This window comes from Echiichthys vipera (genome assembly GCF_963691815.1).
Source record: "Echiichthys vipera genome assembly, chromosome: 18".
Taxonomy (NCBI): Eukaryota; Metazoa; Chordata; class Actinopteri; order Perciformes; family Trachinidae; genus Echiichthys; species Echiichthys vipera.
In genome coordinates this window covers 6,015,507-6,041,815 of record NC_139843.1, presented here as the reverse complement: position 1 = coordinate 6,041,815, position 26,309 = coordinate 6,015,507, and the positions used below count along the sequence as shown (strand labels likewise).

Below are 26,309 nucleotides of genomic sequence, written 5' to 3'. Positions count from 1 at the left end.
GAAACTGTGCGTTAATTGAAACAGGTATAAACCTGGCAGTGTTTTCCATGTGCTACACGCGGCGGTGTCAAGTGCAGCTGCTGGTTCGAGACACGAGCTTTTGTAAAATCTATAACTTTGCTGCTGGTAACGGCTTCTTTCATCCCAGTGCGAGAGCGTTTCTTACATCAGTAGTCCTAACTAATACCAGTTACACAAGTTCCTTGACAACATCCATTTTGAGGAGGAAAAATATCCATTTTTCATTTGTGGCACAGCAGTTGTGGAGGCTTGTTTCTGTGGTCCTTTGTTGTTGTTGTTGTTGAAAGAAGCGAGGGGTTGAAACCGTAGGATTGGATGCTTGGTAATGTGTAAAAAATACACAAACACTTCTGAAAGGTAGGCAGCAGGTGGTTCTCAAGGTTAAGTGACAAGACCCCTACGAAGGTCGGGTTACTATTTGTACAACTTTGAAGACGCCTCCTCGAACATTGTTCTCGTTTACTCCTCCGTTCCAGTGAAGCACCTCGTCGATGTCCTCTTCAGTGCAATCCCCGTCCAAGTTTCACATCTTTGCAGCGTAAAATATACACATAACAACCCTTAATCTCATTAGTTTATATTATGTTAAATGTTATACACATATTCAAATTTTTTACAAACCAAACCGATCGTTAAACCACACAGTAACACATCTGTACATAAAAAGGGGGCTCACAAAACTAGGCGAGAAACAAAGAAAGAAGGGGATTTTGTTTTTTGGCAATTAAAAGGAAAAAGAAAGGGCCCGGTGTGTCACGAAAAACCACAAAGTAAGGGATTAAATACTGTGAGAACTGAAAAAAGGGAACAGTACGTCGAGAGCTCAACAGAGTCTGTGGTAAAAATGCGTTCTTCACGTTCCCATAAACGTTAACAGAAAAGCAAAGTTAAAAGGGTTAAGTGGCTGGAATACTAAGCCTGAGGACACACATACAGTATGCGGCCGGAGACCAAGCTTGGAGGTGGTGACGGGGAATACCCTGCAGGTCATTGTACAGTACAATAACACTATCTTCTTCTCCTTCTGCGCACAATAAAGGTGTTTTTATAAAGGTTCAGATTTCAGCTCCTCCACCCTGCACTCCAGGTCAGCCACCTAAGGACGGGAGGGAAATGCACGTATGTTAAATTAGGCTGCTTTTGTGTCACAATAGAGATCTTCAAATTATTGTTTCAGTTTTTTCCCCCTAAAATTAAAATATCTAAAAATATACACTAACATGAATCCAACATTTTAGCAAAGATGAATCAGCCTATAGTAAAAAAAATAAATATAAAAAAACATTTCATTAACACAGCATTGATGATAAACCTACTATCCGCAGTGTTTCCCTACCATTAAATGTTTTTTTTTTTTTTTTATAGCGCCTGTTGTGATTTCTTCGCGTTCAGAGACTTTTACTTTGAAAATGCTTGTTGCGAAGTCGCGCTGTATTTCCGTTTCCTGTTAAAGCGCGCGTCTCGTTCGCGGCGCGGTCGTCACTGATGATGAAAGTCATGATGTCACAGTTTCAAGATCCATGAAGCACAATAACGTGATGCTTTTATGATGATGTGTTGTTTTACTTAAGTGTACGCACTGGGTTTAGTCTGTTCATTGTGTTGCTGTAAGACACACGTTTCAGGTATTAGTCTGATCCCAAACCAGTGAAACAGTGACGAGCTAACGGGCTAGCTCCTATAGCTGCTCTGTATTCCTGTAAATGTTCAGGCCACGTGGTTCAGTGTGATTTTATACCATTATAAGAGGGGACATTATTACCTTTTGTGTGTAATACTGATGCAGAGACAATGCAGATTTACGTTGCAGTCCTTAAATGCTTCTATAATGCTGGATATATGGAATAACTCATATATTCATGCATTTAATTGTGTTTTATTTCAGAAAATGTCCGTGCACTGACACGCTTATCCTCTGTTCTGCTCGTGTTTACTATTACTCTGAGAGTGAAAGACTTAAATCAACTAATGAGTCTGACTGGAGCCCTGGAGGGGCCACAATCCAGTTCCAGGGGCCCAGCAGCTCCAGATCACAACAGAAGTCATGTAAGGAGGATAGAGGATATTTATAAAGGACGCCTTTCCTATAGCACAGCTCTATACCTTGTCCTTAAACTAAATAGCCTCTGATTTACATGACCGTATGTCCTTTCTGACTCTATATGGTTGCATGTTTTACAATTGTCTGCTCTCTGTATCGTGCACAGCCCAAAATCTGCGTTTTTGAAAAAAAAAACAGCTGTAAACGTAGGGGAAACACTGATCCGCTCTTTAAGTCTGATGTAACACCCTTTCAAAATACGATTTTTGGGGTCCAAACGTTTCGACGAACGAAACAAACAGTGGCCGAAACTGTAGACCAGGGGTGTCAAACTCAGGCCCGTGGGCCAAATCTGGTCCGCGGTGTAATTATAATTCGCCCGCAAGATCATATCAAGGTTCTATGAGAGCTGGCCCGCGAGTGTAAAGCACACACACGTCTACTTTTCTGTTAACAAACATGAGCATCCATGCTACCAGTCTCTGCAGACACACTTAATCCACCCCTCCCCAAAAACGGCCAAAAGAAAGATGGAGAACAGGAGCTTTCAGCAGCGGTGGGAGGCAGATGATCTGTGAGTTTCTTTGCAACTGAAACTGGAGAGAGCCGTCAAAAGACTCAAGAACAGTCAAAAACTCTGCAAACCGCTGCCTTACACTTAGAGAAAAAACTGGTATAGGCTATTTCTTTCAGCGCAAAACATGCACGGTTTCATTACTCAAGTGTTTTCATATAAGATTCCTCGGTACTGTGCCTGATTGTAATGGTTCCCAACCCCCACTCACCCTACCGCTCAGCTTTCACGTTAGTAATGTCGTTCGACGCGCCGGCGTCAGCATCAACGCAACATTCGTTCATTTTGTGTCTAAAGAAAAGCCACTCGCAAGATCCCACACGGTGGAGTCGAACTTTGCACTATACCCACTGTTGTTTACATTTGGGAGACAACGTCAGGAGTGACCCTCTCACCCCCCTTCCTCCTTTGTCACGCATGGCTGTGGGTTCGGACCGTGCTACCGGTACATGCTGCGCTCGCACGCGGATTTCGGTGGAGACGGGCAGGATTGAGAAATACATTTGCAACCCTACTCGATGACTTCTACTCGCCTTAAATAGCAATCCACCTCTGTGTTTTGGAAGTTAGTTTTCCTGCCTGATGTGAACCGTGCCCGAGAACATATTGACCGTAGTCTAGCTACTGTCCAGCTTTTAAGCAGGACACGGTTTTTGCACCAATCAAACCAAAAGGGTCAATGTCCCTGATGTGAAAGCCCCCTAAGGATGTCTTGTCCCCCCCCCCCCCCCCCCCCGGTCACCTCCCGTACCTGCTCTTGAAGTTGTCCAGACTCCTCTTTCAGAAGAGAGGCCTCAGCCCCAACTTGTGCACAACGTTGGGTCTCCTTCTTCAGGTACTCGATCTCCCTGTTAAAGGAAGCAGATGACACTGTCACTTGACTGTGTGACTCATTCATAATAACTCTGTTTTTAGCTCCGCGCAGCCATGCTGTCTTACTTCTGCTGGTACTCCTTGATCAGGCGTTTGGCTTTGCTGTACTTGCGCTCCAAGGCCTGATACTGGGACTGCGTCTCCTTCAGGTGCTCGTCCACCGCCTGGCACAGGCTCTGAGCCTCCATCCAGTAGCCCTCCAGCTTCTCCATACGCTCCTTGTTCTCCTGCAGGGTCTGTTCCAGCTGGGCCTTATCCATACGCCAGCGCTGCTTGTCCTGCTCCGCGTGCTGCAACTGGTAAGTAAGGTGACGCATCCATTTCAGTAACACGCTAATGTAATCGCTGATCACTTCAAATAATGATTGCCTCTTATTCCAGTAGGATTAGGATGGACTATTATTTAATAGAACATAATTTACCTTTCTTTTCAGTTGTTGGATCTCAGCCTGAGTCACAGCATGCTTTATTTGCAGCTGTGTGACAAAGAGATGACACGTTTAAATACACGCGGTTCTGTTAAGCACAGAGGAGGTAAGATGTGATTATGCTCCAGTTAAAGAGTTCACTTCTCACCTCTTTGTATTTATGTGCCAGCTTCTCAGGGTCTGTCTCCAGAGGCGACATGTCCTCGTTCTCTGCCAGGTCGAACACCTCGATGGCGCTGGGATACGACGGACTCACCTCCTCGTCGTCCTCTTCCTCATCTGTGCCGTATTCACCGCCCTGCAGGGGACGAGATCCAGGTTAGGAACCCATTCACAGACAGAACTCATTATATTAAGTTTAAAGGGGGGTGGGCCGACCCTTTAGAGTCACATCGAGCTTTTCATATTTGATAGGATTCGTAGTTGCGTCCAGATGTTGCAGCAGTAAGACAGTATGTGTGGAAGCGTAAGTGCAAACCATATTCATCTAGATCAGGGCTGGGCAATTCCGGTCCTCTAGGGCCACTGTCCTGCATGTTTGAGGTTTCTCCCTACCCTAACACACCTGAGTCTAACAATGATCAAACTGTGACAAGCATCAGCTACTTGATAACGAGCAGAGCACAAGACTCAGGTGTGTTGGAGCAGAGAGAAACCTAAAACATGCAGGACAGTGGCTCTCCAGGACGGGAATTGCCCACCCCTGATCTAGAAGAAGCTGGGAGATTTTGTTTTTACACGAGGTACCGTTTTATCCAGGATGTGAAGTTATTGGAATTTTGGGATTTCAAACTTCCGTTTATATTTATTGTGAAATATTTGAATAAAATGTCACATAAAATAGAAAGAAACAAGTTGTTTAATGGTATCTGTATAAGCACGTTTCTGTGCCGTGACACCAAACGGCCACTAGATGGCAGAAAACCCCAAAGTTCATGCTGTATTTTCCATTATACAACCTAATGCTTTTCAAGAACCAGCCATCATCGCCTTTGCATGTATGGGGCAACTTCCTCTCTGTTATAATGAAACTCCAGACGGTGTGTGAGCACATGCTACGCTTATGTAAAACTGAAAAAGAGAGAGAACATCTGAGACACATGAGATTAACAAAGCAAAGGACATTGGAGGGCGTCACATACGAGATCCTGATTTGTCCCCATTTTGAAGCTGAGCTTATCGTTTTGATCAGACTGAACCGACACGCTGGACACAACAGTGCCAGGAGCACACACACACACACACACACACACACACGCACACACAACACAGCCACACCACAGAGCGTCACTTCTGTTGACGACTGGGATACATTTCATAATCCTAAAGGGGAACCAAGGACGTGCAGAGCCAACGAACGACTGCATAAAAAAAGACTTGTTTTTCATTTTTAAGGAAGTATTTTGTGCCTGAACAGGTTTAAAACTTGATTAATGAACTTTTCTACATTGAAGTGTCTAAAAACGACTAGACCGACAGTTATGTTATATATTTTGTTGAGTTGTGTCCTTATATTATCCAAAATGTTTTATTTATAATAATTTTATACACCTCTGTGTATATCTGTCTGACAGAAGCTTCATGATTTGATCCAGTTTAAGGCACATTGTTACGACTCGGTGTAATCAGTACTTCTGGATTTGATGCATAAGTCCGTGAATCGTTTGTTGTAAGTCTCCAAGGGCTGTACAAAAGGTTGTTTTATGAGTCTGGGGCCTTAGCAGATAAGATGGTCCCTGGTCCTTGAGACAGCTCTCTAGATATTATGTGATGTTCTTTGTATTCTTTAAGCTTTGAGGTTCTGACTGTGTCTGTGCACACATGTTGGACCAAGAACTGCTCTCATCAGATATTTGTAGTGAACGATATATTCAAGTTAAGACAACTGAGGCCCTCCGAGTTATTCTTTATTCATCTTCAGGAAGAATCATCATTACGTGCTAGAGTCAAACTCCAGCTGCTCCAGCACAAAATCATCCCATGGTCTTTTTCGGCACTTACATCGCTCAAATAAGCCTTCGAGAGAGTTTTGTTCGTGTAACAACTTTTAACGGAGAAATCCGGTAGAGTGAACGCATTCAAACGTCTTTTTTAACCACTAATACTGCTCAAAATAACACCAAACCTCTGCAGCAGCATGAGAAGAGTCCCTACACACAAAACAAAGCACCAATGGGCTCCTTCCTTTGGGATTGACTTTGGAATCCACTTGAATGGACTTTACTATGAGAGAAGCTTGTACAGGGGCCAGTAGGTAAGTCTTTAAATCACTCTTTTAATAAACTCTGGGCTCACTAACTACGTTGTTGCTGCTTTGTTTTATGTGTAAGGACTCTTCTCATGCTACTGCAGAGGTTTGCTGTTATTTTGAGCAGCATTAGTGGTTAAAAAAGACGTTTGAATGCCTTCACCGTACTGCCCCAAGCTAATCAGTGTTAGCCACGTCCAGCTGTTAGCGACTCTACTGGATTTCTCCGTTAATAGATAAATGAAAATAACTTGATGTACTGTATGTAAGTGCCAAAAAAAAGACCATGGGATGGTTTTGCACCGGAATTGCACTTTAAGGCATCAAAGGCTAACAGAAAATATATTCTTTATATAATAATAATAATCTGTTTGTGATTGTGTTGTGTGTGTGTCTGTGTCTGTGTGTATCTTAGTGCGTATATGCATGTGTATGCAGGTGAAGGGGAGGGAAGGGAGGGGAAATGATTAGTAAGCACTGCACATTCACCTCTGCACTGTGCAGACGCTGCACCGCCCCTGATGTAAGAACAACAAACCGTGCAGTTTTGTCAGCTCACGTTGGATCCTACTCCGGCACTCCTTATTTCAGAGGGTCTTAAAGATGAGCCCTGAGCATTAGCACTAACCTCTTGTTCGTCCATGTACTGGTTGTAGCGCTGCTCCATCATCTCCCTCTGCCAGCGTTCCTGCTCCAGGGTCTGCTGGATGAGCTGGGCCACTTCGCTCTGTTCTCCCGGCTTCTCTCGCCCGATCACAAACCTGTGTTTTGCCAATCAGCGCTTCAGTTCAGATCAGTTCAGGATTGAACAACTCTGGCATTTTCAAAGTAGCTCACTGAGCTGAAATGATACTGTATGTGCATGCTGAATAATGCATGATGGTCCTGTTTTTTACTCCTGACCACTGAGGAGCATGCACACTGGCTCCAAAGTGTTTTTCATATGTAGCAGACTGCTTGCAGCCCTCTTTGGTTGGTATAGTGTAATGTATTAATGCAGTAAGGAATGCGCTGGCTCTCTGGTGACAGAGAATGTCTTCCTGTTTGGAGCTGAACAAAGGCAGTCTCTATGGAGTTAGCCCGTTCTATGATTAAAATCAAAGCCTCATCCCTGCCTCTCCTTCAGCTCATTGTATCCTCATAGTTCATTATAGACACTACATGTTTCTTGATTGAGGCTCACAGATCTCTGTCCAATTAAAGCAATCATGTAAACAGCGGCTAGGAGAAAAAAACCTCACGCTGAGGCCACAGGCGGTTATTTAGTAGGCGCCGCAGCCTTTCAATTTCTGCAGCACTAACGGGTAATTAAATGTTCACAAACGCACTTCCTGCCCCCGATCTATTCGTCTGCCTGACGTTTTTTTATGAATAGGTCTGAGCTCTAGTGCCCTTCGCCATCACTTCAGCGGATCCATAATGTATGAGCTATCTATGGAGGTCTCTGATCTTCGCAAGTCACACGACGCTAACAATCATCCTAACAGTGCTGACCGCTAAACCCTGAATTATGAATGAGCTAAGATCACAGAAGGAGCACGCAGGGGGAACAGTCAGCTCCACCGAAAACGCCAAAGAGCTCGGCTACAAATATCCCTCCGGCATTTCAAAATGATACTTTACAGAGTGTATTTACTCTCTGATAACTGTGTTTTCCACGGCTCTAGTGTGGAGTCTTTGGACCTTAGTCAGGATGTCTCAGAAAGGAGCTTTTCAACACTGAAGGGTATAATCACGACCCTGTGAGACTTGAGATATAAATCTACAGCCTGGTGAGCTGAATGGGCAGGATGTGGTAGAAGTCAGTCCTGCGTGTAGGACTGGCTGCGGGTCTACATCAAGAGGAAACGTCTCTTCAAGCAAGAATTCTGCTGTCATAGCGGGCTGCGGCGGCAAAGTGTAGAGCCGAGCACGGCACGGACGAGCGAGATGGCTACTGTAAAAATAGATGAGCTGAGAGCGCAGCAGGGCTTTGACGTAAACAGCATCAGCTTGCTAACATGCTGGTGTTGAGCACGTGATGTTTAACATGTTCATTTCCTAATTAGCACCAAACATAAAGCACAGCTGAAGCTCACGGGTTTTTAGCGATTACAGTTTGGATGTAATGATATTGCTAGATGATGTATGAAGTAATAAAAAGTGATTACAATTCGCCCCGAATCTCTGTGCAATCCATCCGACGGTAGGACCATTTTCATCCCACTGTTGTGGTTTATAGATACGGAGTCACGGGAGCGCCATAAAAAATAATCTGTTAAAAAATAAAAATAAAAATAAATGTGGAAATATAAAAAACAATAAATAAGGCAATTTAAAAATGAGTTAATATAAAGAGGAATAAATAAAATAATAATTAAATTTGAATATGTGAAGACAAATATATTACAAATATTACTCATTTATTTTCTGTATATATTTATTTATCTATATTTTTTTAAATATATATATACCTATATTTTATTTATATTATATATTACCGTAACAATGTTCAGTTTTAAATGTTTATATAATGTAATGCATCCCTTTATTTTCCCTTATTTCTCCGTATTGCTTTTGCTTTCAAAAATATATATAAAGAAAATAAATTAAAATGCTAAAAATTATTCTTTTATATCTTATTTGTCTTTGTATTTCCACATTTATTCATTATTTTATCCATTCTTCTTTATCCTTCAACATTTATTATATTATTTTACAGATTTATTCATATTTATTTATTCTTATTCTAATGGCACTCCCATGACTCCATACAAAAAAACCACACTGGTGTTGGATCATTTGTGTTTCTCTGCGTTACAGTGATTGCACTCAAATCACGCCTAGTCAGAGCGACTCTTACTTGACAGATCCTGAGGTGTTCCTGAGTACGGAGGCGGCAAAGTTCTGGGTGACTCCCACCAAACTGGTCCCATCCACCTCCACGATCAGATCGTTCACCTGAATCCTGGGGGAGGCAGTTAAAGGACAGAAGGATGAGGATTCACAGCCATGGCTCAACGGTAGCCCTTGCTCATCATCTTTTATACTTGAGCCCACACAAAACACACTCCATTTATACTGTAAGCTCCTTCTTGGCAGTGAGACCCATCCGCAGTTGCCAAGAATAAGAAAGACAAGTGGGACAATAACGCATCGACTCCTGGAAATAAAACTACAACAACTACTAAGCTCACCTCATCTTGACACATTGTTTACAAAGAAAAGAGCTTTTTTATATTTTGCCTGTCGTGTGTCCGTACCAGATCAGGAGTAATCCAAAGTGAATTGTACACAAAGTTAACATACCGGCCATCCCTCTGTGCTGCTCCTCCGTCCGTCACTGTCTTCACGAAGATGCCCAGCTTCTCCAGGCCCATGTCAGCCCCTGCCCCCATCCCGATGATGCTGATGCCCAGGCCCTCGCCATCTAAAAGAGAGTAGGGAAATACCCGATCAGCTGTTAAACACCCTGTCGCTGTAATCCACATTCAACAGCTTTTGGTCAGTTTAAAGTCTTATGCTGTCATGTCTTTGTGAGTCACACATCGTGGAGCTTGCGGACTGAGGCGGTGTCACCACTCTCTGTGGGTGGAAAACAAGCCTTTGATTCCATGTTTTTGTCATCGCCCTGGTGATTTACATTTCCGGGAATATTTTGCGGCTGGGGAACGATTTCAAAGAAGCGAGCCTGTGACTGATAGACTGCCGGTTCGATCGCTGCACCGTCAGGACGAAATTAAAGGTGCCCTGTGGAGTTTTCTTGTAAACAAAGCTATGTTTACATTCAGTGTTGCTCAGTGAAACCATAGACTGTATAAAAGAGGTGAACATAGCTACTGTGACGTTTGGAAGCCTCAAGTTTGGCACATTGGCCGTCGCCATCTTTGTTTTTGTTTTTTAAAAACCCGATGTGACATGGTTTGGATGATGAGCGCAGAGCCAGTGTCATTTCAATGGGGAGCTCCGGGTGCTGGAGCCAGTCATCTGTATGTACTGCAGTGACCCAGAGCTGGTTGAAAATCGTTTCCCTTAAGTTACCAGCTAATGTTAGCTTTGTTAGCGAGTGCTTAACAAGACATTTTTAGGCAACGAAAACACAAACGACAAACAAAAACAGTGCAGCTAAAACCCTATCTTGTCACTAGCATGCTAACCTGTCAATCACAAGGTAGCCCCGCCCTAAAGCATACCCTGCTTTATTGCCTATTTTACGCATAATTTACAAAATGGACATCCTGTTGTATTGAAGAAGACTTGAAACTAGTGATTGAGACCATGAACTGGAAAATGTTGACTAAAGTAACAAATCAAGTGAGAAGTAGTTGTTTTCTCATTGACTTCTATACAAAAAAAATAAATTTGAAACCAGTGGTGTCTCCCCCTGCTGGACATTAGATAAGATGCAGATTTAAAGCTGTTCACCATTGGCTTCACTTTTCAGGGCCCAAAGCTGCGTCCATCTCTATGAAACAGTCTATGTCAAAAACACATTGTGCGTGTCCTTGGGGCCTGACAATGCATTTCCTTCCTCATGAAACATTTACAAATCCAATTTTAAACCTTCATTGTTTACATCCATGATTGCTCGCTAGCAGCCGTTCTCCACTTTGCCTTTGTTGGTGCATTGCTGCATTTCTCTACACACTACTGCCTGTCACTCAGTGGAATAGCATGAAACCGGCAGCAGGAATGAGTATAGCATTCGTCTGCATTCTTGCACGCATGCATGATACACCCCCCGCAAAAAAAACAGCGATCCACTCGTGAAAACAATAGACTTAAAAATATGGATGTAAGCTCCGGCTGTTGCGAGTGCCAGACTCTGCCAAACGTCCGGCTGATCCATACTTTTAGGCCTTCAAATAATTTAAACGGGTGAGTTATAAAATGGTTTAAGTTATAATCCAGGCTTAAAAGAGTGTGGTTCAGCCTCTATATTGCTGCTCTCAGGTCCAGCGGGAGAATCTGTCTGGATTGGATCTGAAACTCTAAAAGGCAGCTTCACCACAGGGCCTTGTCTGATTTCTTTCTTTTTTTTTTGGTACAGTGAGCAGCAGAGAGTCTGTGAGTATACCGGGGTCTTCCGAGGACATGCAGCATATCTTTGCCGCATATCAACTACGGACTCAGGAGTAAGTCGGTGAACAAAGAAATCTAAAGTAGTAGCAGGATCTCAAATCAGTGGTCAGGTCTAACTGCAGGCTATGCAAGGATCAGGAGTGATTCAGCAGCATTCTGTATGTTGCTTGTATGTTGATTTATAGTTGAAATAAAAGCATGCACAAGCGTATTTGCATCTTGAGGATTCTCATATCTGTTAATCAAAACACTTTCCGTTAACCTCTTTATATGTGACTTGAAAGTGAGATCAGAATCGGTGATAACAAGCAGATTTCCTGTCTCAGGGGTAATAGGCTGAGGTATTCATTTGTAGACACACAGCAGCGCATCGTTTCTATAGAGCATGGTCACATATAGCATCCTACGTAACCTGTCCTGTATACAATTCTAAATATAGTTTTCTATGAATATATTAATGCACGGTAATGTTAAAGAGATGTTGAGGGGAAGTGCGGCTCACAGGGGGAAATGGGATGGTTGGCAGAAGGCAGTCGTGAACACTGAAGGCCTTTTTACATAAGTAATAACGAAAAGTGGGTTTTTCTTTTTTTATTTGGCTTCAGAGAGAGACAGAAAGGATGAAACGCAGTGTCCAGTGGGAGGTGAATCACAAAAACTCATTTTCAAATCTATCTTTCTGTGAATGTAAAATGTCTTGTACTCATTTTGTTTCCCGGTTTCATGCAACCATCCACCTGGTGCCCCCGGGCTGGTTCAATTAAATGATTAAAATTCTTCAAATACCGTGTTCTTCTGTACCTTTCTCCAGCTCCACGGGGAACAGGTCCAGCCTCTCCACCCTCTTCTCCAGCTCATACTCTGCGGACGCTGCCATGGGGTCCACGTCTTCATTGCGCCTGTCGTAGTCCTCGTTGGGGTAAGTTGCAAACACCTGCAGGAGGAGACAGAGACCCCTGATAAGACTGAGATCCAGAATACTCAAAGCTCTTTGTTCAAGACTGTTGAAGACAGGGTCGTTTTTTAATAATTGTCCACACAGCTTTTCAGATTTCCTTGAAAAGAGGAATTTGGGGATCAGCTGTTTGATCCCCGCCCTGCCCTGCTTGTGTCATGCTCATTGTGTCTTTGAGCAAGACACTTCACCCACCTTGCCTCTTGTGTAGTCTGTATGTGTAAGGAGGTGGTCGGAGGGACCGTAGGCACTGATAAGCAGCCCCGCTCACGTCAGTTTGCCCCAGGGCAGCTGTGACTGCGATAGTAGTTTACCACCACCATGTATGTCTGTGTGAATGAATTTTAGCCACCTAAAAAAATATCAATCAATCAATTTAAGTGTACGCTACATTTGGAATATATTCACTGTTGAACCTTGCTGTCACACAGCCCTGGGAGGAACTGAAGCTGTTATCTGTGCTTTCGTCAAAGCCACCAGACTCCAGAAAAACAGTAATTTCACCTCACAAAACACGGGAGTTGCTGGTCCACCGCTGCCTCGATTGTGTTAGTTTGTTAGTTATTTTGTGACTTTGGTGTTTTAGAGGGTCAGGAATCAACATAACTAACAAACAAACTAATTGATCGGGGCAGCGGTAGACCAGCAGCTCCTATGTTTTGTGAGGTAAAACTATTGTATTAAGGACACTTAAACTGATTTTTTAAGGCTAAATATGTTTAGCTACTTCCTACCATTTAAGATAATACTTATGGAAATAAATGATAAACGCTATTCAACTGTTAATTTACAGTATATCATGTTTGGAAGACTCATCATGGAAGAATGGCTGTGTATTGCATAGGCTACTAAGGAAATGACTGCAGTTTATCACCAACACGCAGCTGAGACAGACGAGCTGGATACATGGCTCTGATGATGACTGGTCACCACTGTTAATGTAGACATAATGCAATTCAAATGTATCGACCGCTTCAACCGAGACGGCCGCAGCATTTCCTCGAGGCCTCCGAGCTGTATCATTTCACAGCGGTAACGTGTATCAAACACACCGAGGGGGAAAATCCATCACAACCGCTGAAGTCGCTCTCGTGAAGACAGAAGCCTCTGTTTCCCACATTCACTCTGGTCCACCAGCATGACAGTTTACATAACCACCTCCAGCATGCTAATAGAGGCCTTCTGCAGCTGCTGCTCACACACACACACACATGCGCGCACACAAACACGCACACACACACACACACACACACACACACACACACACACACACACACACACACACACACACTCACACACACACACAGAGTAAGCTGAATCTGTAAGAGCCTCACTTTCAGTCTTCGGCGCTGATTATGCATGCACCACCTTGCATGCTCCACTAGCCGCACTAATTCAGTGCTGGACCTTCTCCTTTCACACGTTCTTTCATCTATTTTTTGAAGCTTCTCCGCTTTTCTCTCCACAATCCTTTGCTCCCTCTGCTGCAACATTTCAACACTCTCTGTTTACTTTATCTCACTTCTCTCTCGGCTGTTTAGTTTGTCCATCTGTGTTGCAAAGTAGTATCTCGTGGCTTCGGTGCCTACCCTTCAGTCGTTCGGGCCCCGTCTCCCTAGCAACCCCACAGTAAAGACCCTGTCAGTTTTGACAGTGCCTTTGAAATGTAAGCAACCCTTCCTCTCTCAGTATCATTGTATTTTCATGCATCGTTGAACACTGTACAAGCTTCCGCTTCTACTATTAAGCCTTACTCATATGAATACTGTTTAAAATGTCGCCTTGGGCCAAATCACCACGATCGCTGTAAAGCCCCTTTCACACATGCAACTCTGACATTATTTTGTCACTATTACCCAGCTGAGCTGTATGTCAGAATGCAAATGACAGCAACAGTTAGTAGTGTGGGTCCCCCACCTAGTTCCCCTAGTACAAAGTCTTTGTAATGAGAGCAGGACATTGTCTGGATAATTCACAGCGAGCAGGTGTGTTGATAAAGTTTCTATCATGCAGCTCTTCAACCGGAGGAAAACAAAGTGATTTAATTATTTATCAAACAGCTGTTGATCAGACAAAACAGGCTATTTGAAGACTTTTTACAATGTAAAAAGTGAAATTACGATGTCTTTTTTTATTATAAATCGGGTGGAGGTGCTATATAAATACTGTGAATGTGTCAAAACGCATGCAAATGCACACAGCCTGTATGCCTTTAAACAGGCTGTAAGGACTTCCTGTATGGTTGTGATGTCTCAACTACACGACACGTAGAAAGTGCCACTACAGTGCCACTACAGTCATCCCCCGGCTGCAGAGAAAGCAAGAATGCAGATGCTGAAGACTAAGAAACACTGACCAATCACAGCAGACTGGGCTTTTTCAGGCAGGGGTCTTAAAGAGACAGGTGCTGAAATGGAGCATTTCAGACAGGAGGTAAAGGGTATATTCACACAGACTTAATGAGAATAAAAGTCTGGGTTTTTTTTAACATTAAAGCACATAAACATGTTCTAGCAAAAACCTGCATACAAGTATCTGTAAATGATCATAAAGTGGGATCTGGGAATTATTATTTAGCCTTATTTTTTGCCTTTTTAAATGCTGAATGTTAGATCGAAAAATAGGGATAATAAGTAATAATTAGTTGCAGCAGTGCTATGAACGAAGCGACTCAAACTGAACCTATCTGCACTGCTGATGACAGATAGCGAGGGAGCAGCGCTGAAGTCTAATGGCTTTTGATTTAGGTTACCTTCGTATTTAGAGGGATTAGCAGAATGTGGATTACAGGCACACAAAATACACTGTTTGCATCCTAAGTAACAGAGGCATAAAACAACAACGGTGCACTACGAGCCTGCGTGTCCACTGTGTGACGCTCTCTCACGTGGCACTGCTTCGCTCCTTGACTTTATGGATCAAGAGGCCACAGCTGGTGGCTTGTGGTGCCCTCATTTTTACGCCCACGGTGCTGCGGGAGCTCAAACGGGGCGGTTCAGAAGCATTTAACGTGGCAGAGGGGAAAAAAACACAGCCATGTATTGGATATTTCTCATGACATGCAGCCTTGGGCACGTTTCGGGAATGGTGTCATGATGCAGGCTGCAATCTAGCTCTCACTGACGATGAATACACACTTTCACTGCCCTCCCATTTTGTATCATGATCCCACACAGGGCAGGCAGACTCATGGGATCATGCACGATGCAGCCTTTTCCCCCCCAAATATGTAGAGTAGTAGATGGACTCCTCCTTGGACAGTGAGGTGGCTATCTTTGGAAGACAAACATTGGGATTAAAGGCCGGGTGATGTGGGGGGGAAGGGGGGGTGGGCAGGGCTGGAGAACGACGCTGTTCCAGTTGTGGCAGATAGTAGGTCAGAGAAGCTAACAGATGGCCAGGAAACTCCCTTCCTCCCTCCCTCTGCTACCAGCCGCCTGGGATGTCCTACAAAAGCTCTGTGGGCAGCTAGCTAGAGCCACTCGGCAGCTAACAGATTGTGTTTGTGTCTATACAGAGCACCTACTTGGGGCCGTGTAGTGGAAGGTATTAAAAATAAGTCACAACTAACATTTTACGATGCCGTGACAGAGAGATGGCTAAATGACAGAGCTGCTCCGGAGGCTCCACTGCACTGCGGTTCCATCTTGATGGCCCTCTGGCTACAATGCGATTGGGTAACACTGTGGTGGTTTAACAAGCGAGTCAGTACCCCACCACCCCCCACTGCCCACAGCAGCACGTCAACTGCTGCGTTTCTTTCCCTCTTCCCTCTCCAAAAACAGATCTAATTTTGGATTCAGCCAATAGGATGTGTGGAGGTGGTGCCGTTGGTTTTTCTCTTTTTGTTTTTTGTTTTTACAACAAAAATAGTGTGTTTCCACTCTGTCTCTCCACATTCTGTAGCACCCAACTTTTTCCATCCTTGTTATTACTCATAGTGCTCCTGCTTTTATTTCAACTGGTTTCAGGAGTGTGAGCTGCTGCTGCTGCTGCCACTCCGTTTCTACCTTTAACACCAAAGTGATCGCCGTGCATAACGTGATATCTGGCGCTTTACTGCTGCAATGCTTGTGTGGTGCTTTACGAAGCTGTCAAAGTTAAAGGGACAGTTCAGATTTTTTGAAGTGGGGTTGTATGAGGTACTTCTCCATTGTCAGTGTGTGACCTACATTAGAAGATTGTCGGTACACTCCCAGTTTGAGTCCAGCCACAATAGCTAATAGCTAATAGCAATAACAATAGCTAATAAACTGCTGTGGATGAGGGAAGCAGCAAAATATGTATGCTATATTTAATTATTTTTACAGCTTTACCTGTTTAGGTTTACACAGGGAGGAAATGAGGCTGTTATCTTTGCTCTGTTCAAAGCCACCAGACTCTATTGACAAAGCAATAATTTTACCTCACAGAACCCTGGTCTACAGCTGCCTCGACCAATTGATTGTTAGCGTTGTTATTTTCTAACCCTTTAAACCACCAAAGTCACAGAATAACACAAACTAACCGATCGAGGCAGCGGTAGACCAGCAACTCTGGTCCTCCAGCCCGCTTCTCCAAACTGGGGCCGTGCCGACCGCCATCTACTGTAGGTAACACCCCAACTATGGATAAACACCTCATACAACCCAACTTAAACAAATCAGAACTACCCCTTTAAATTCCAAAGTGATTACCATGCACACTGTGAGATCTGGCACAGCATTGCTGCAATTAATCCATTATTCCTGATGCTTTATGGAGCTGTTAAGCATATACAGACCAAAAGAAGCGTGTCTCCTCTATACAGATTGATTACACCTCTATTAGTTGCGTCCCCAACCACCACTGGTTAAACAGGTCCAGAATTGGCAGGTAATTGCTTCTAAATCCTCCTTAAATCGGGGGTTAATCCAGATCCCAGATGTGCGACAGGCAGACAGAAAATAAGGATGTGGTACTGGCAGCCATCGGCCTGGACTACTCTCCTCCAGCCAATAAAATGGATATTCAAGGTTTTGTCATAGCAACGGTTGCACGGCAAGAGATCTGTCTGCTGTGATCTGCCAGTCTTTGGTTCGCAGTCATGTTTCGGCTTAGTGCGGCTGACCCCGGGGAGAGACACGGCAGCATGAGAATAAGGTCAGCGACGGGACGGGATAGAACTACAGCATGTGGAAGCTTACAGCAACTTTAGAACTATACAATGTTTGATAAGTTTGGTATAGCACAGATATTGTATGTATATTTATGTTGTCATTGACATTCATATGCCTGACATTCATTTTGTCATTTCTACTACACACACATACACATGAATATATAATTTATTATATTTGGTATAACTGTTCTGTCCTCGTACTTCCTTAATGAAGCTAGTCAAAATTGTCATATATAGTTCCTGTATATATTTATTTTCTATATCCTGTGTATTTACATTTGTTTACATTGAGTAGAGAAATTGAAGTAAGGAAGTAAGCAAACGACTAAACTCAAGAGGGCGTGCGATCAAAAACAAACTTGTCACATCAGGAAAGAAAATTAATTTTTCAGCACCTGAGCTCTTTAGCAGTAACAGTTCCTCATTTTTTCATTTGTTCTTTCAACAACGGGTAGTGTTATGTGTTATGTGTTATGTGTTATGTGTTATGTGTTATGTGCTAACTGGCGTCCAAGCGTCTTGAATCTGTCGCGTTGGTCGTCTGGTTTCCCTTTTCTAGTGACAAATAAAACTACCTCCACCTGCTGGTGTGGAGTTATTTCCTCTCACGCAGGCTTAGAACGTACGTGCTGGTTGTTTGTCGGCCGTCGTCTTTGTGGTGTGTTCAAATGCAAATCTTTGGCCTTGACAGAGGCGACACAACAGTCTGCTTTCATCGTCGCTCATTCTTCCATGTCGGTTCGGCGTTTCTGTGTTTCTTAACACTTTGTTGGCCTCTTCACATGTTGACAATAATTAAAACAGGATTAACTCATGAACTGGTAAGAACTAAGGGAGATGTATAGAAACAGGTGCAGCCACACAGATCTATGTGAGACCAGTGCCTGCTTTTCCTTTTTTTTTTTTTAAAGCTTGACAAGATGACAAGATGACAAGACAACTGCGCTCAGACATCATGAGCCAGACATTGCATAACATGTCGCAGTAACCCAGGCGAGTGGGCACATCAAACAAATGCTTAAAAACCCACCACCACTGCAGGACTGAGAAGTGGGGCAGCGTGACCTTGCTGATAATCCGTCTGGTCTCCCACCCCTCCTGGCTGGGAGTGATGCACTGTATGAAATACTGCAGGCCCGCTGAGTCTAAGTAATAGACAGTTTGAGGATACTTTGACATATGGTGATGTATTACCTCTCCCTGGACATCCCTCCACCCCTGACCGTGGTGAACACAAACCACCATAGGTTGCATTTTGGGGCGCTCTCTATTTTGCGGTTTGTGGCAGCAAATGCAGTTCCTCCTTCTGTGTGCGTTCAGATTTGACTCCCCCGGATTATTACAATATAAGAACTGTTTGTTTGTGTTAATGACACAGTGCAAAGGAAAATCATAGGTGTTCTTTGAGCGGGCTGGCAGGACTGTTCAAAGTCGCGTAGGCAGCAGAAATCCACAAGAAAGTAAGTGTGTGTGTGCGTGTGCGTGTGCGTGTGTGTGTGCGTGTGCGTGTGTGCGTGTGTGTGTGTGTGCGTGGTGGAATAAAAAGTGTAAGAGTAGGCAAGGTGATGAGTGAGCAAGGTGATTCTGGTGCATGAAAAATAAATCTGATTAATTCTGGTTTGGAGGGAACAGAGATCAAATCCGGTGGAGATTACCTTTTTTTATGCTTAAAAAATAAATAAATAAATAAAAATTCCCTCCAACAACAGAATAAATAATTGAAAGGCTACATCAAGGAATACAGTATTGATATAAAACGAAGCCAAAACAAACATGCAGAACGAATACCGTAAATAAGACATGAGAGGCGGCTTCCTGTGTTTGACAAGGAGGCGTCCCTGAAAAGCGACGCAAGTCTGTGACGATAACAACAATGATGCTATTTTTACTTAACAGTAGGAGACTGGTGACAAAGAGCGAAAGGGAGAAAAGAAGGCGCGAGAGAAAGAGTGTCGGGAGGAGCACACAAAGGCTCTAGTGTGAACTCTACCCCAAGCAGAAGTGCTATTTTTGCCAGCGTCAGAGGACAGACAGACAGGCAGGCAGGCAGACAGACAGACAGACAGACAGACAGACAGACAGACAGACAGACAGACAGACAGACAAGAGTTCTTAGTGTAAAACGGGACAAAGAAAAGCCATGCGCCCACACTTACAGCCGCCATCACCACCACAACAACAAGACTTAATTGTGGAAAGCTGAAAGCTGAACTGTTGCACTGTTGAGGGGAAACATGCAGCACTAAAAATGGGCACTTCCTGTTTGGAAGAGAAACCAACGCTGACTACACAACTGGCAGTTATACAGTCGCATGACATTTGAGCAGCATAATAAAGCCCCTCCCATTTGACCTCGCCACCCCCCGGCCCCCCACCCTCCTTAACTCTCATCCACCCCAACACCAATCTCCATAACAAAGGCCACACTGATACAGTGTGAAAGGACTCAGAGGGAGGTTATTCTCTGACGACGGCTGCAGGGTCACAACCAAATCCAGCCTTTTTTTATTAGTTATGACTTCTTTATCACAGCATGTGTAATGCTTCCTCCTGCTATCCGTCTTTGCGCCCATTAAGGATTGAATAGTGTGATAGAAGAGGGGTTTTTTGCATTACAATTCCACGACGGACGTATTAGCCTCAGGCAAATGGGATTTATGGCATTTTCTACTAGCATATGTTTACATGCTTTAATGTTCGACAACCTCACTATCTTCCTCATCTATGTCTTTCTGAATACACCTGAACGTACCCCCTGAAAGGCTCCGCTTTAGCTACTGTGTCTTTAAGCAGGCATTTAGACAGGATCAGGCTGTCCGGCAAAAAAGTCCCTCCATTGATTCTGAATGGGGGGTAGTGCGTTTAGGTAGGCTGCACTGGTGGAAGCTGCAGGGGGGATGCGGGAAAAGAAACACAGAGAAGTCGCAAGCAGTCGTACCGGTGGTGGTAAACAATGATAGTAGCCACAGCGGCCTTGGGGCAGACTGGCGGGAGCAAAGCAAACCATTCAGCGCCTACAGCCCCTCTGACCACCACCTCAAACACACAGCAGTCACACACATTCACACGAGGCAAGGTGGGTGTAGTGTCTCATTGCCGACCCTTCAAACGTTGGCCATCCCACTCTACCACTCGAGCCACAGCCGCCCCAACTATTGGAGCACAACCGGACATCGCGCCGCGGTGGGCAATGCAATCAAACTTGTCACAGTGTGTTCTGAGGCGGTGTGAGAGTCCCTGCCTCTGTCACTACCACAAGAAAGTGTTTTTTTTTTTTTTTAAATACAACAGGAACAATAACTTAACTGTCCGGGAGTTTGTGTAACAGCTGATTCAGACTGCCACAAACTCCACAGTCCCTCTGTGTCTTTTCTTTCTCTCTTTCGACATGGAATGACGCTGCCTTCAAGTGCGGTCAGAAATGTTGAGATAGTGTTGAAACGATGTGACGGGAAACAATAATTGCCTGATTGTGAAATATAACCGTCTACTTGTGCTACATCAGCATTTCTGGGCCTTCTGCAACTGTGCCACTGAGTCCCTGCACCGTTACTGCAGCCGGGGAATGATTTTAACGGCACTGAAGCGTCACTTTCTACCCATGTGTGGCGTAGTTGTGACATCACAACCGTACAGGAAGTCCTGACGGGTCGTTTAAAGACACAGTTTCTGAATATGAGCTGTGTGCATTTCTCTGTGGATTGAGCGTTTTGAACACCCCCACCTGCTTTATAATAAAAAAACACATTACTTTTTACAATATGGGACCTTTAAGGGTTTGTGTAAAAAAAAAAGGAGCCTATGCAATACTGAAATATCAAGCTCGAGTGACTGGGCACTACGAGCCGATGTGCAGCCATGTAAAGAGCGAGAGCAACTTTTCGACTTGACTGGCCATGATATGGGACAGGAGCCCTTAGTCACTGTAATGGCTTTCTGTGTGAGGGAATGCGTGTGATGCGCAGTGTCAGTGCCCACTTTTAGCCGGCAGAGCCTCTGTACGCCTCAGACCTCAAGGCAGAGCAGAGCAGCGAGACAGAGGATCCGATGCTCTTCTCCAGATCATTACACCACCCCCAGACACACAGAGACACTTTAAATCAACTCCACCTCCTCCTCCTCCTTGTATCTCCTCATCTCTCATCCAAGCGGAGATCACAGCCTCTCTTTTCTCACTTCCTCTCTCTCTTTCTCACACACACACACACACACACACACACAAAACACTCCATTCCTCACCCAGCTCCCCACAGACTGTCCACTGACCTTGCACTGGCCACAGCAAGAGTATCCACTTCTCTAACACCACTAATTATACAGACCTCTCTTGTCCCTCCACCCCCCAGCAATTATTTACAGAGGGAGCACCCGCTGCATTACAGATAACTTTCTTTTGGGACCTGGGTCAGCTGCACAGTAGGAATGCAGCAGCAGGACCGTCTATTAGCAGTGGCTGTACTGACGGTGGAGGTGGGGGTGTTGGTAGTGTGCAAAGCCCTGTGTTGAAACAGGGGTGAAATCAAAATGTCAGCATCATTCTGACACCGGCTGAGGTTGAGTGAGTTCATTAAAACAGCTGACAGTGGCGCTGACTATGACTGTAGCAGGCTAGATAAGCTTTAAGGTCAAGCCGAACAAGCCTCTCAACACGCGCGATGAAAAAAAGAAACCGCCTCCCAGAATGTAAATCAGAAATCAGCACCTCAGCCTCATTAGACAAAGCTCTGGGGGGGAGGGGGGGCAGTCTGAAAGATAACACCTTCATGTTCTACCCACAGTGATTAATATTCATTCATGGGTTGTTTTTTTCCTTCCACTGCATATTTCCTCACCTTGATGGGCTCCGTGCTGAAGCGAATCTTCCTGGAGGGAGGCGGGTCCTCCTCCGCAGGCAGCCCAGAAATCTCTGCACAGCTGGACTCGGGCTCGTAGCTGTCATCGACCTCTTCCTCCTCCTCATCCACCTGGCTTCCTCCAAAGTCCTCCCCCACCGCGCTGTAGGTACTGATATCCACAGAGTCGCGCCCCGACTGGTCCTCTCTGAGAGTCCTGTCGTCCTCCTCCCCAGCATCCTTCGCCATCTCACCGCCCTTCGGAGAGCCGTGCTTCTCAGCGGCCGTTTCTCCATTCTCCATGGAGATGTGGTTGTCACCTTGCAGTGTTGTGCTGTGAGGCCCCTTGGCCCCATAGTGTTCCTCAGGTTTGACCTCGACACCTGCGTCTGAAACTGTCTTTTCTCTCTGCTCACGGGGCTCTCCGACAGTACTGTAAAGTTCAGCATTTGTGGCACTTTGCCCCCCATTAATGCTTTCAGACGGAGGTGTCGACCTCCCCCTCGGGCCCCTCGGAGGCCCCTCTTGGCCCATCTGATTGCTTAGATCTTCCTCCTGGTTGCCTGCTGCAAAGGCACAAACCCTCTTTGTGATTATTTTGGAGTTCAACACACCCACCTTGGCGCTGACCCCCCTGGAGGGGAGTGGTGGGGTAGAGGAGAGGCGGTGGAGGTTGTTCCGGAGCTCGGCTGCCCGTTCAAACACAGCACTGAGCTGGCTGACAGTGGGGGACACAGCCTCGCTGGTGTCCAGGCTGTCCAGAGACTCCGTGCTGCCGTTGAAACGAGCCATCACGTCCAACCTGCCATCCTGGAAGCCTGAGGCCTTGTCTGTCTTCAGTAGGACCCTGGTGGTGGCCAGCTTCTCCTGCTGCTGCCTCTCCTGCTGCTGCTGCTCGAAGATGCGGCGGGTCTCCTGCAGCTTGGAGTAGCTGGGTGAGGAGGCCCGCGGGTGCCCGTTCTCCGGTTTGGTGATGTCGAACTTGCTAACGCGCTCGGACACGGTGGATCCCAGCTTCAGCAGCGCGCTGTGGTCCACGTTCTCGTTCAGGCTCCCGGCTCTGGGGAGGGAGAGGCGCACCGTTTTGTCGGCGTTCCTGGCGCCTTCCTCCAGCTCTCCATCGCCCGGGGATGTGGTCTGCATCTGCTGGAACATGTTTTTAATACGGTGCACGTTGGAGCCGTACCTGCGCCCTCGGGGGCCCTCCTGCATGTCCCCGTTGGCAGCATTGTCTTTGACGGGCTTCAGGGCCTGCATCCCCGCTTCGTACGCGTTTCTGTGCGGGGATGGGCTCCTGAGCGTAGAGCCAGAGCCGGTGCTCTTGGATGTGGATTCGGTCTTCATCATGGTCAGTCAAGCGTCGCGACGGATGCTCAGCGACGGCATGTCTCCCTTCCTCAACGCCCCGGCGGCAAATCTGTATTATCCACCGGCAGCCGATCCAAGCGAGGTGGCGCCCAGACTAGACCGGCAGATGGAGAGAAACAAAAACAACAGATCGCATTAAAGGCCTGCTTGCATCCGCTGCAATTCTCGTCCAATGCAACGGAGAAAGTGAGCACGATGCATCTGTCACTAGCTGGGCTTGCAGTTACAACAATGCCAACCTTAACCCTCACAGATCATTTGCATTAGTCATAACAAAAAAAATCAGTTTTGCACAGAGAAGTAGAGCAGTATTGATCCGCGGATTTACCGCAGCTGACTGTGGATTGCTTACGTTTAATCCCTTTTTAGAGGCAGCATCATTTTGATCTCTTCATTCTGGGAGCTGCAGATTTCTGGTCCTCCTCTCAGCGGCAGAGAGGCAGCTGCTGCTGCATGGAGGAGGGAGCCGCCGGGTCCTAGTGCCCGACACCCATCCTCCATAATCTGTATAATATAACCAGGGGTGCCACCAGGAATTTCGGCCCCGTTAAAAGATAGCAGGTGCCCCCCCCCCCCCCCCCCCCCCATCCCAGGCCCACCAACACTGTAAACAATTTCAAAAAGCTAGCAGGTTGCATTCATTTTCATTACTATTCATTTAACCAGGAACATTCCCGTTGAGATTTAAAATCTCTTTTCCAAGGGAGCATAAACATACAAGTTTCACGTTTAAAACCAAAACAACACACAACTAAACATGACACACAACATAACATGATAAATCGACAAAATAAAACAGCATTAAAAATAAAAAATCAGTGCTCAGAGACAGTACGTGTGCAAATTGTATTTAAAAAGTCCCTGAGCCTGCTTTTGAAATGGTCCGTGCTGATGCAACTCCCAACATTCACAGACTTCACCCCCCTTTCTTGACATATTGTCACCCTTTGTTTTGTCATACCTGTTTTTCTTGTCTTTCTTTTCTCTTCGATTGAATTTTTTAAGGGCACCTGGAAGTCACGGGGCCCTGGAATCGCCCTCATTTTTCCTTGCTCAATGCGCCACTGCACATAACCTCTCGCACATAACCCTAATTTGTTATGTTATCCAGACGTGTATAACGTGATGATCGATGGATATAGTAGATCAGTTAATCCCTGGGGCATAGGCCTACTTGTGGGGGTACTTTTGCAGATGTCAGGGGGTCAATAAAGTTCGCCTCCAGGAAAATGTGGAGCGGAAAAAATATTAGTCACATGTAATTAAATGTACGATTTCAAGCATCCGGAAACTGAGCAACCTATCAGAGACGTCTAAAAAGTTATAAACTATTAGATAAACGTAGTGCGTGAATGAGAGATAAATGAAATAGCTTTAGAAAATGATGAATTGCAGAAATGGTAAACATTAGCTGAAAGTAATGGTAAGGTGGTAAGGCTAAAGGTAGCTGATAAATGCAAAAATAAAGTTGCCGAGCTAAATGTAGGCTAATGGATAATTACCTGAACAGTAGAAGCGGATGTCTAAAAGGTTGAATCAGCTTACTGTAGACAACAAAAAACTGTTTAAATAGTTAACAGATAGCTTAAAGTGGTGGAAAAGCTAAAAAAAAAATGTTACACAGTTGAAAATGTTGACTAAAATGAATAAATGTCAAGTTAATTTAGGTTAAATGGTTCAAATATCCACCTTTTCCCATCACAGGTGGTAGCAGTATGAAGGCAACCATGATATATATTTATATAATTAATCATGCTGAATAAAATCAGTTTACATTAAATGATATCATCACATTTGGACTGGAGGTGTTAATGATGATGAGTAATATGTGGGAGTAGCCTACATCCGCCTCGGGATCCCCCAGTTAGAGCTGGTTAATGTGGCCCAGGAAAGGGAAGTTTTGGGTCCCCTGCTAAAGCTGCTGCACCCGGCGACCCGACCCCGGTTAAGAGGCTGAAGATGAGATGAGATGAGCATACATCTGATAAAAAAGGTTGGGGATAATAATAGTTTTTTAATTCATTAAAGAAAAAGTAGAGAAAAGTTGTTCGTATTGTCAAAATCCCAACCTAAAATCCATATTAGCACAATATAATAGTCCCCCTCTATGTTAAGTGTCTATATGTTTAATTTTACCCACATGCAAATCTACCTTGCTACCCTCCACATGCATTTATACCAAAGTCTGTGTATTGTGCTCCTGGAATATCCAATGACTGAGGCTGTCAGAGAACAGGACTACCGTTAGGACCCAGTCAAAAACGCATTCACGTCAAACCTCCGTGGCCAATAACACATCCGTTATTTGCAGGGCACGTTGTTGCTTCCTGCACTCTGCATCTGTGCTTACACAGATACATTAAACATTATCAGTGGAAGTAGACAAAGCATTCGCCTTTTTTGGTTATGAACCTACTCACGCCGTCTCAGTTGCTCCCACAGGGGTTGAGTTATCGACAATGCCACAACACACTCACGCATCTGTTTCACACACTGGAAAGAACATGAGACGTTTTCAAAACAGTCCTTTCCCTTTTATCACCTTCTCTTTATCTCACAGCAGGTGAAGGTCCAGTGTGAAGGACGTGACTAGAGGAATATTTCCTGAAAAGACTGTAGTGCTGTCAGACAGGATGTGCATCACTCTTCTGTAAGGCAGTAGTGCCATCTAGCTATAGCTCCCTTATATGAAGCTGGTGTGTAACCGTAGGCTTTGAATAGCCCTGTCCTTGAGTCAGTTACCGAGAGGGAAAAAGTGAATTAAATAA

General features: G+C 44.9%; 1 protein-coding gene across 2 annotated transcripts; it reads right to left on the bottom strand.

Annotated features, from left to right (window-relative positions):
- Positions 1–12: 12 nt before the first annotated feature.
- On the bottom strand, positions 13–26,173 carry LOC310961367 (neurabin-2-like). 2 transcript variants are annotated; one of them, XM_083933398.1, is made up of 12 exons: positions 26,084–26,173; positions 23,894–24,045; positions 22,174–23,635; positions 12,033–12,180; positions 9,474–9,594; positions 9,028–9,132; positions 6,814–6,946; positions 4,086–4,235; positions 3,932–3,985; positions 3,576–3,805; positions 3,388–3,484; positions 13–1,117 (listed from the first exon to the last, which is right to left on the bottom strand). In XM_083933398.1, the coding sequence occupies exons 3-12, from the start codon at positions 23,518–23,520 to the stop codon at positions 1,067–1,069; spliced, it is 2,436 nt and encodes an 811-aa protein (XP_083789524.1). In that variant the 5' UTR covers positions 23,521–23,635; positions 23,894–24,045; positions 26,084–26,173; the 3' UTR covers positions 13–1,066. The 2 variants fall into 2 exon arrangements, with proteins under 2 accessions (XP_083789524.1, XP_083789525.1); XM_083933399.1 differs by having other exon boundaries at positions 12,048–12,180.
- Between the last annotated feature and the right edge of the window lie 136 nt (positions 26,174–26,309).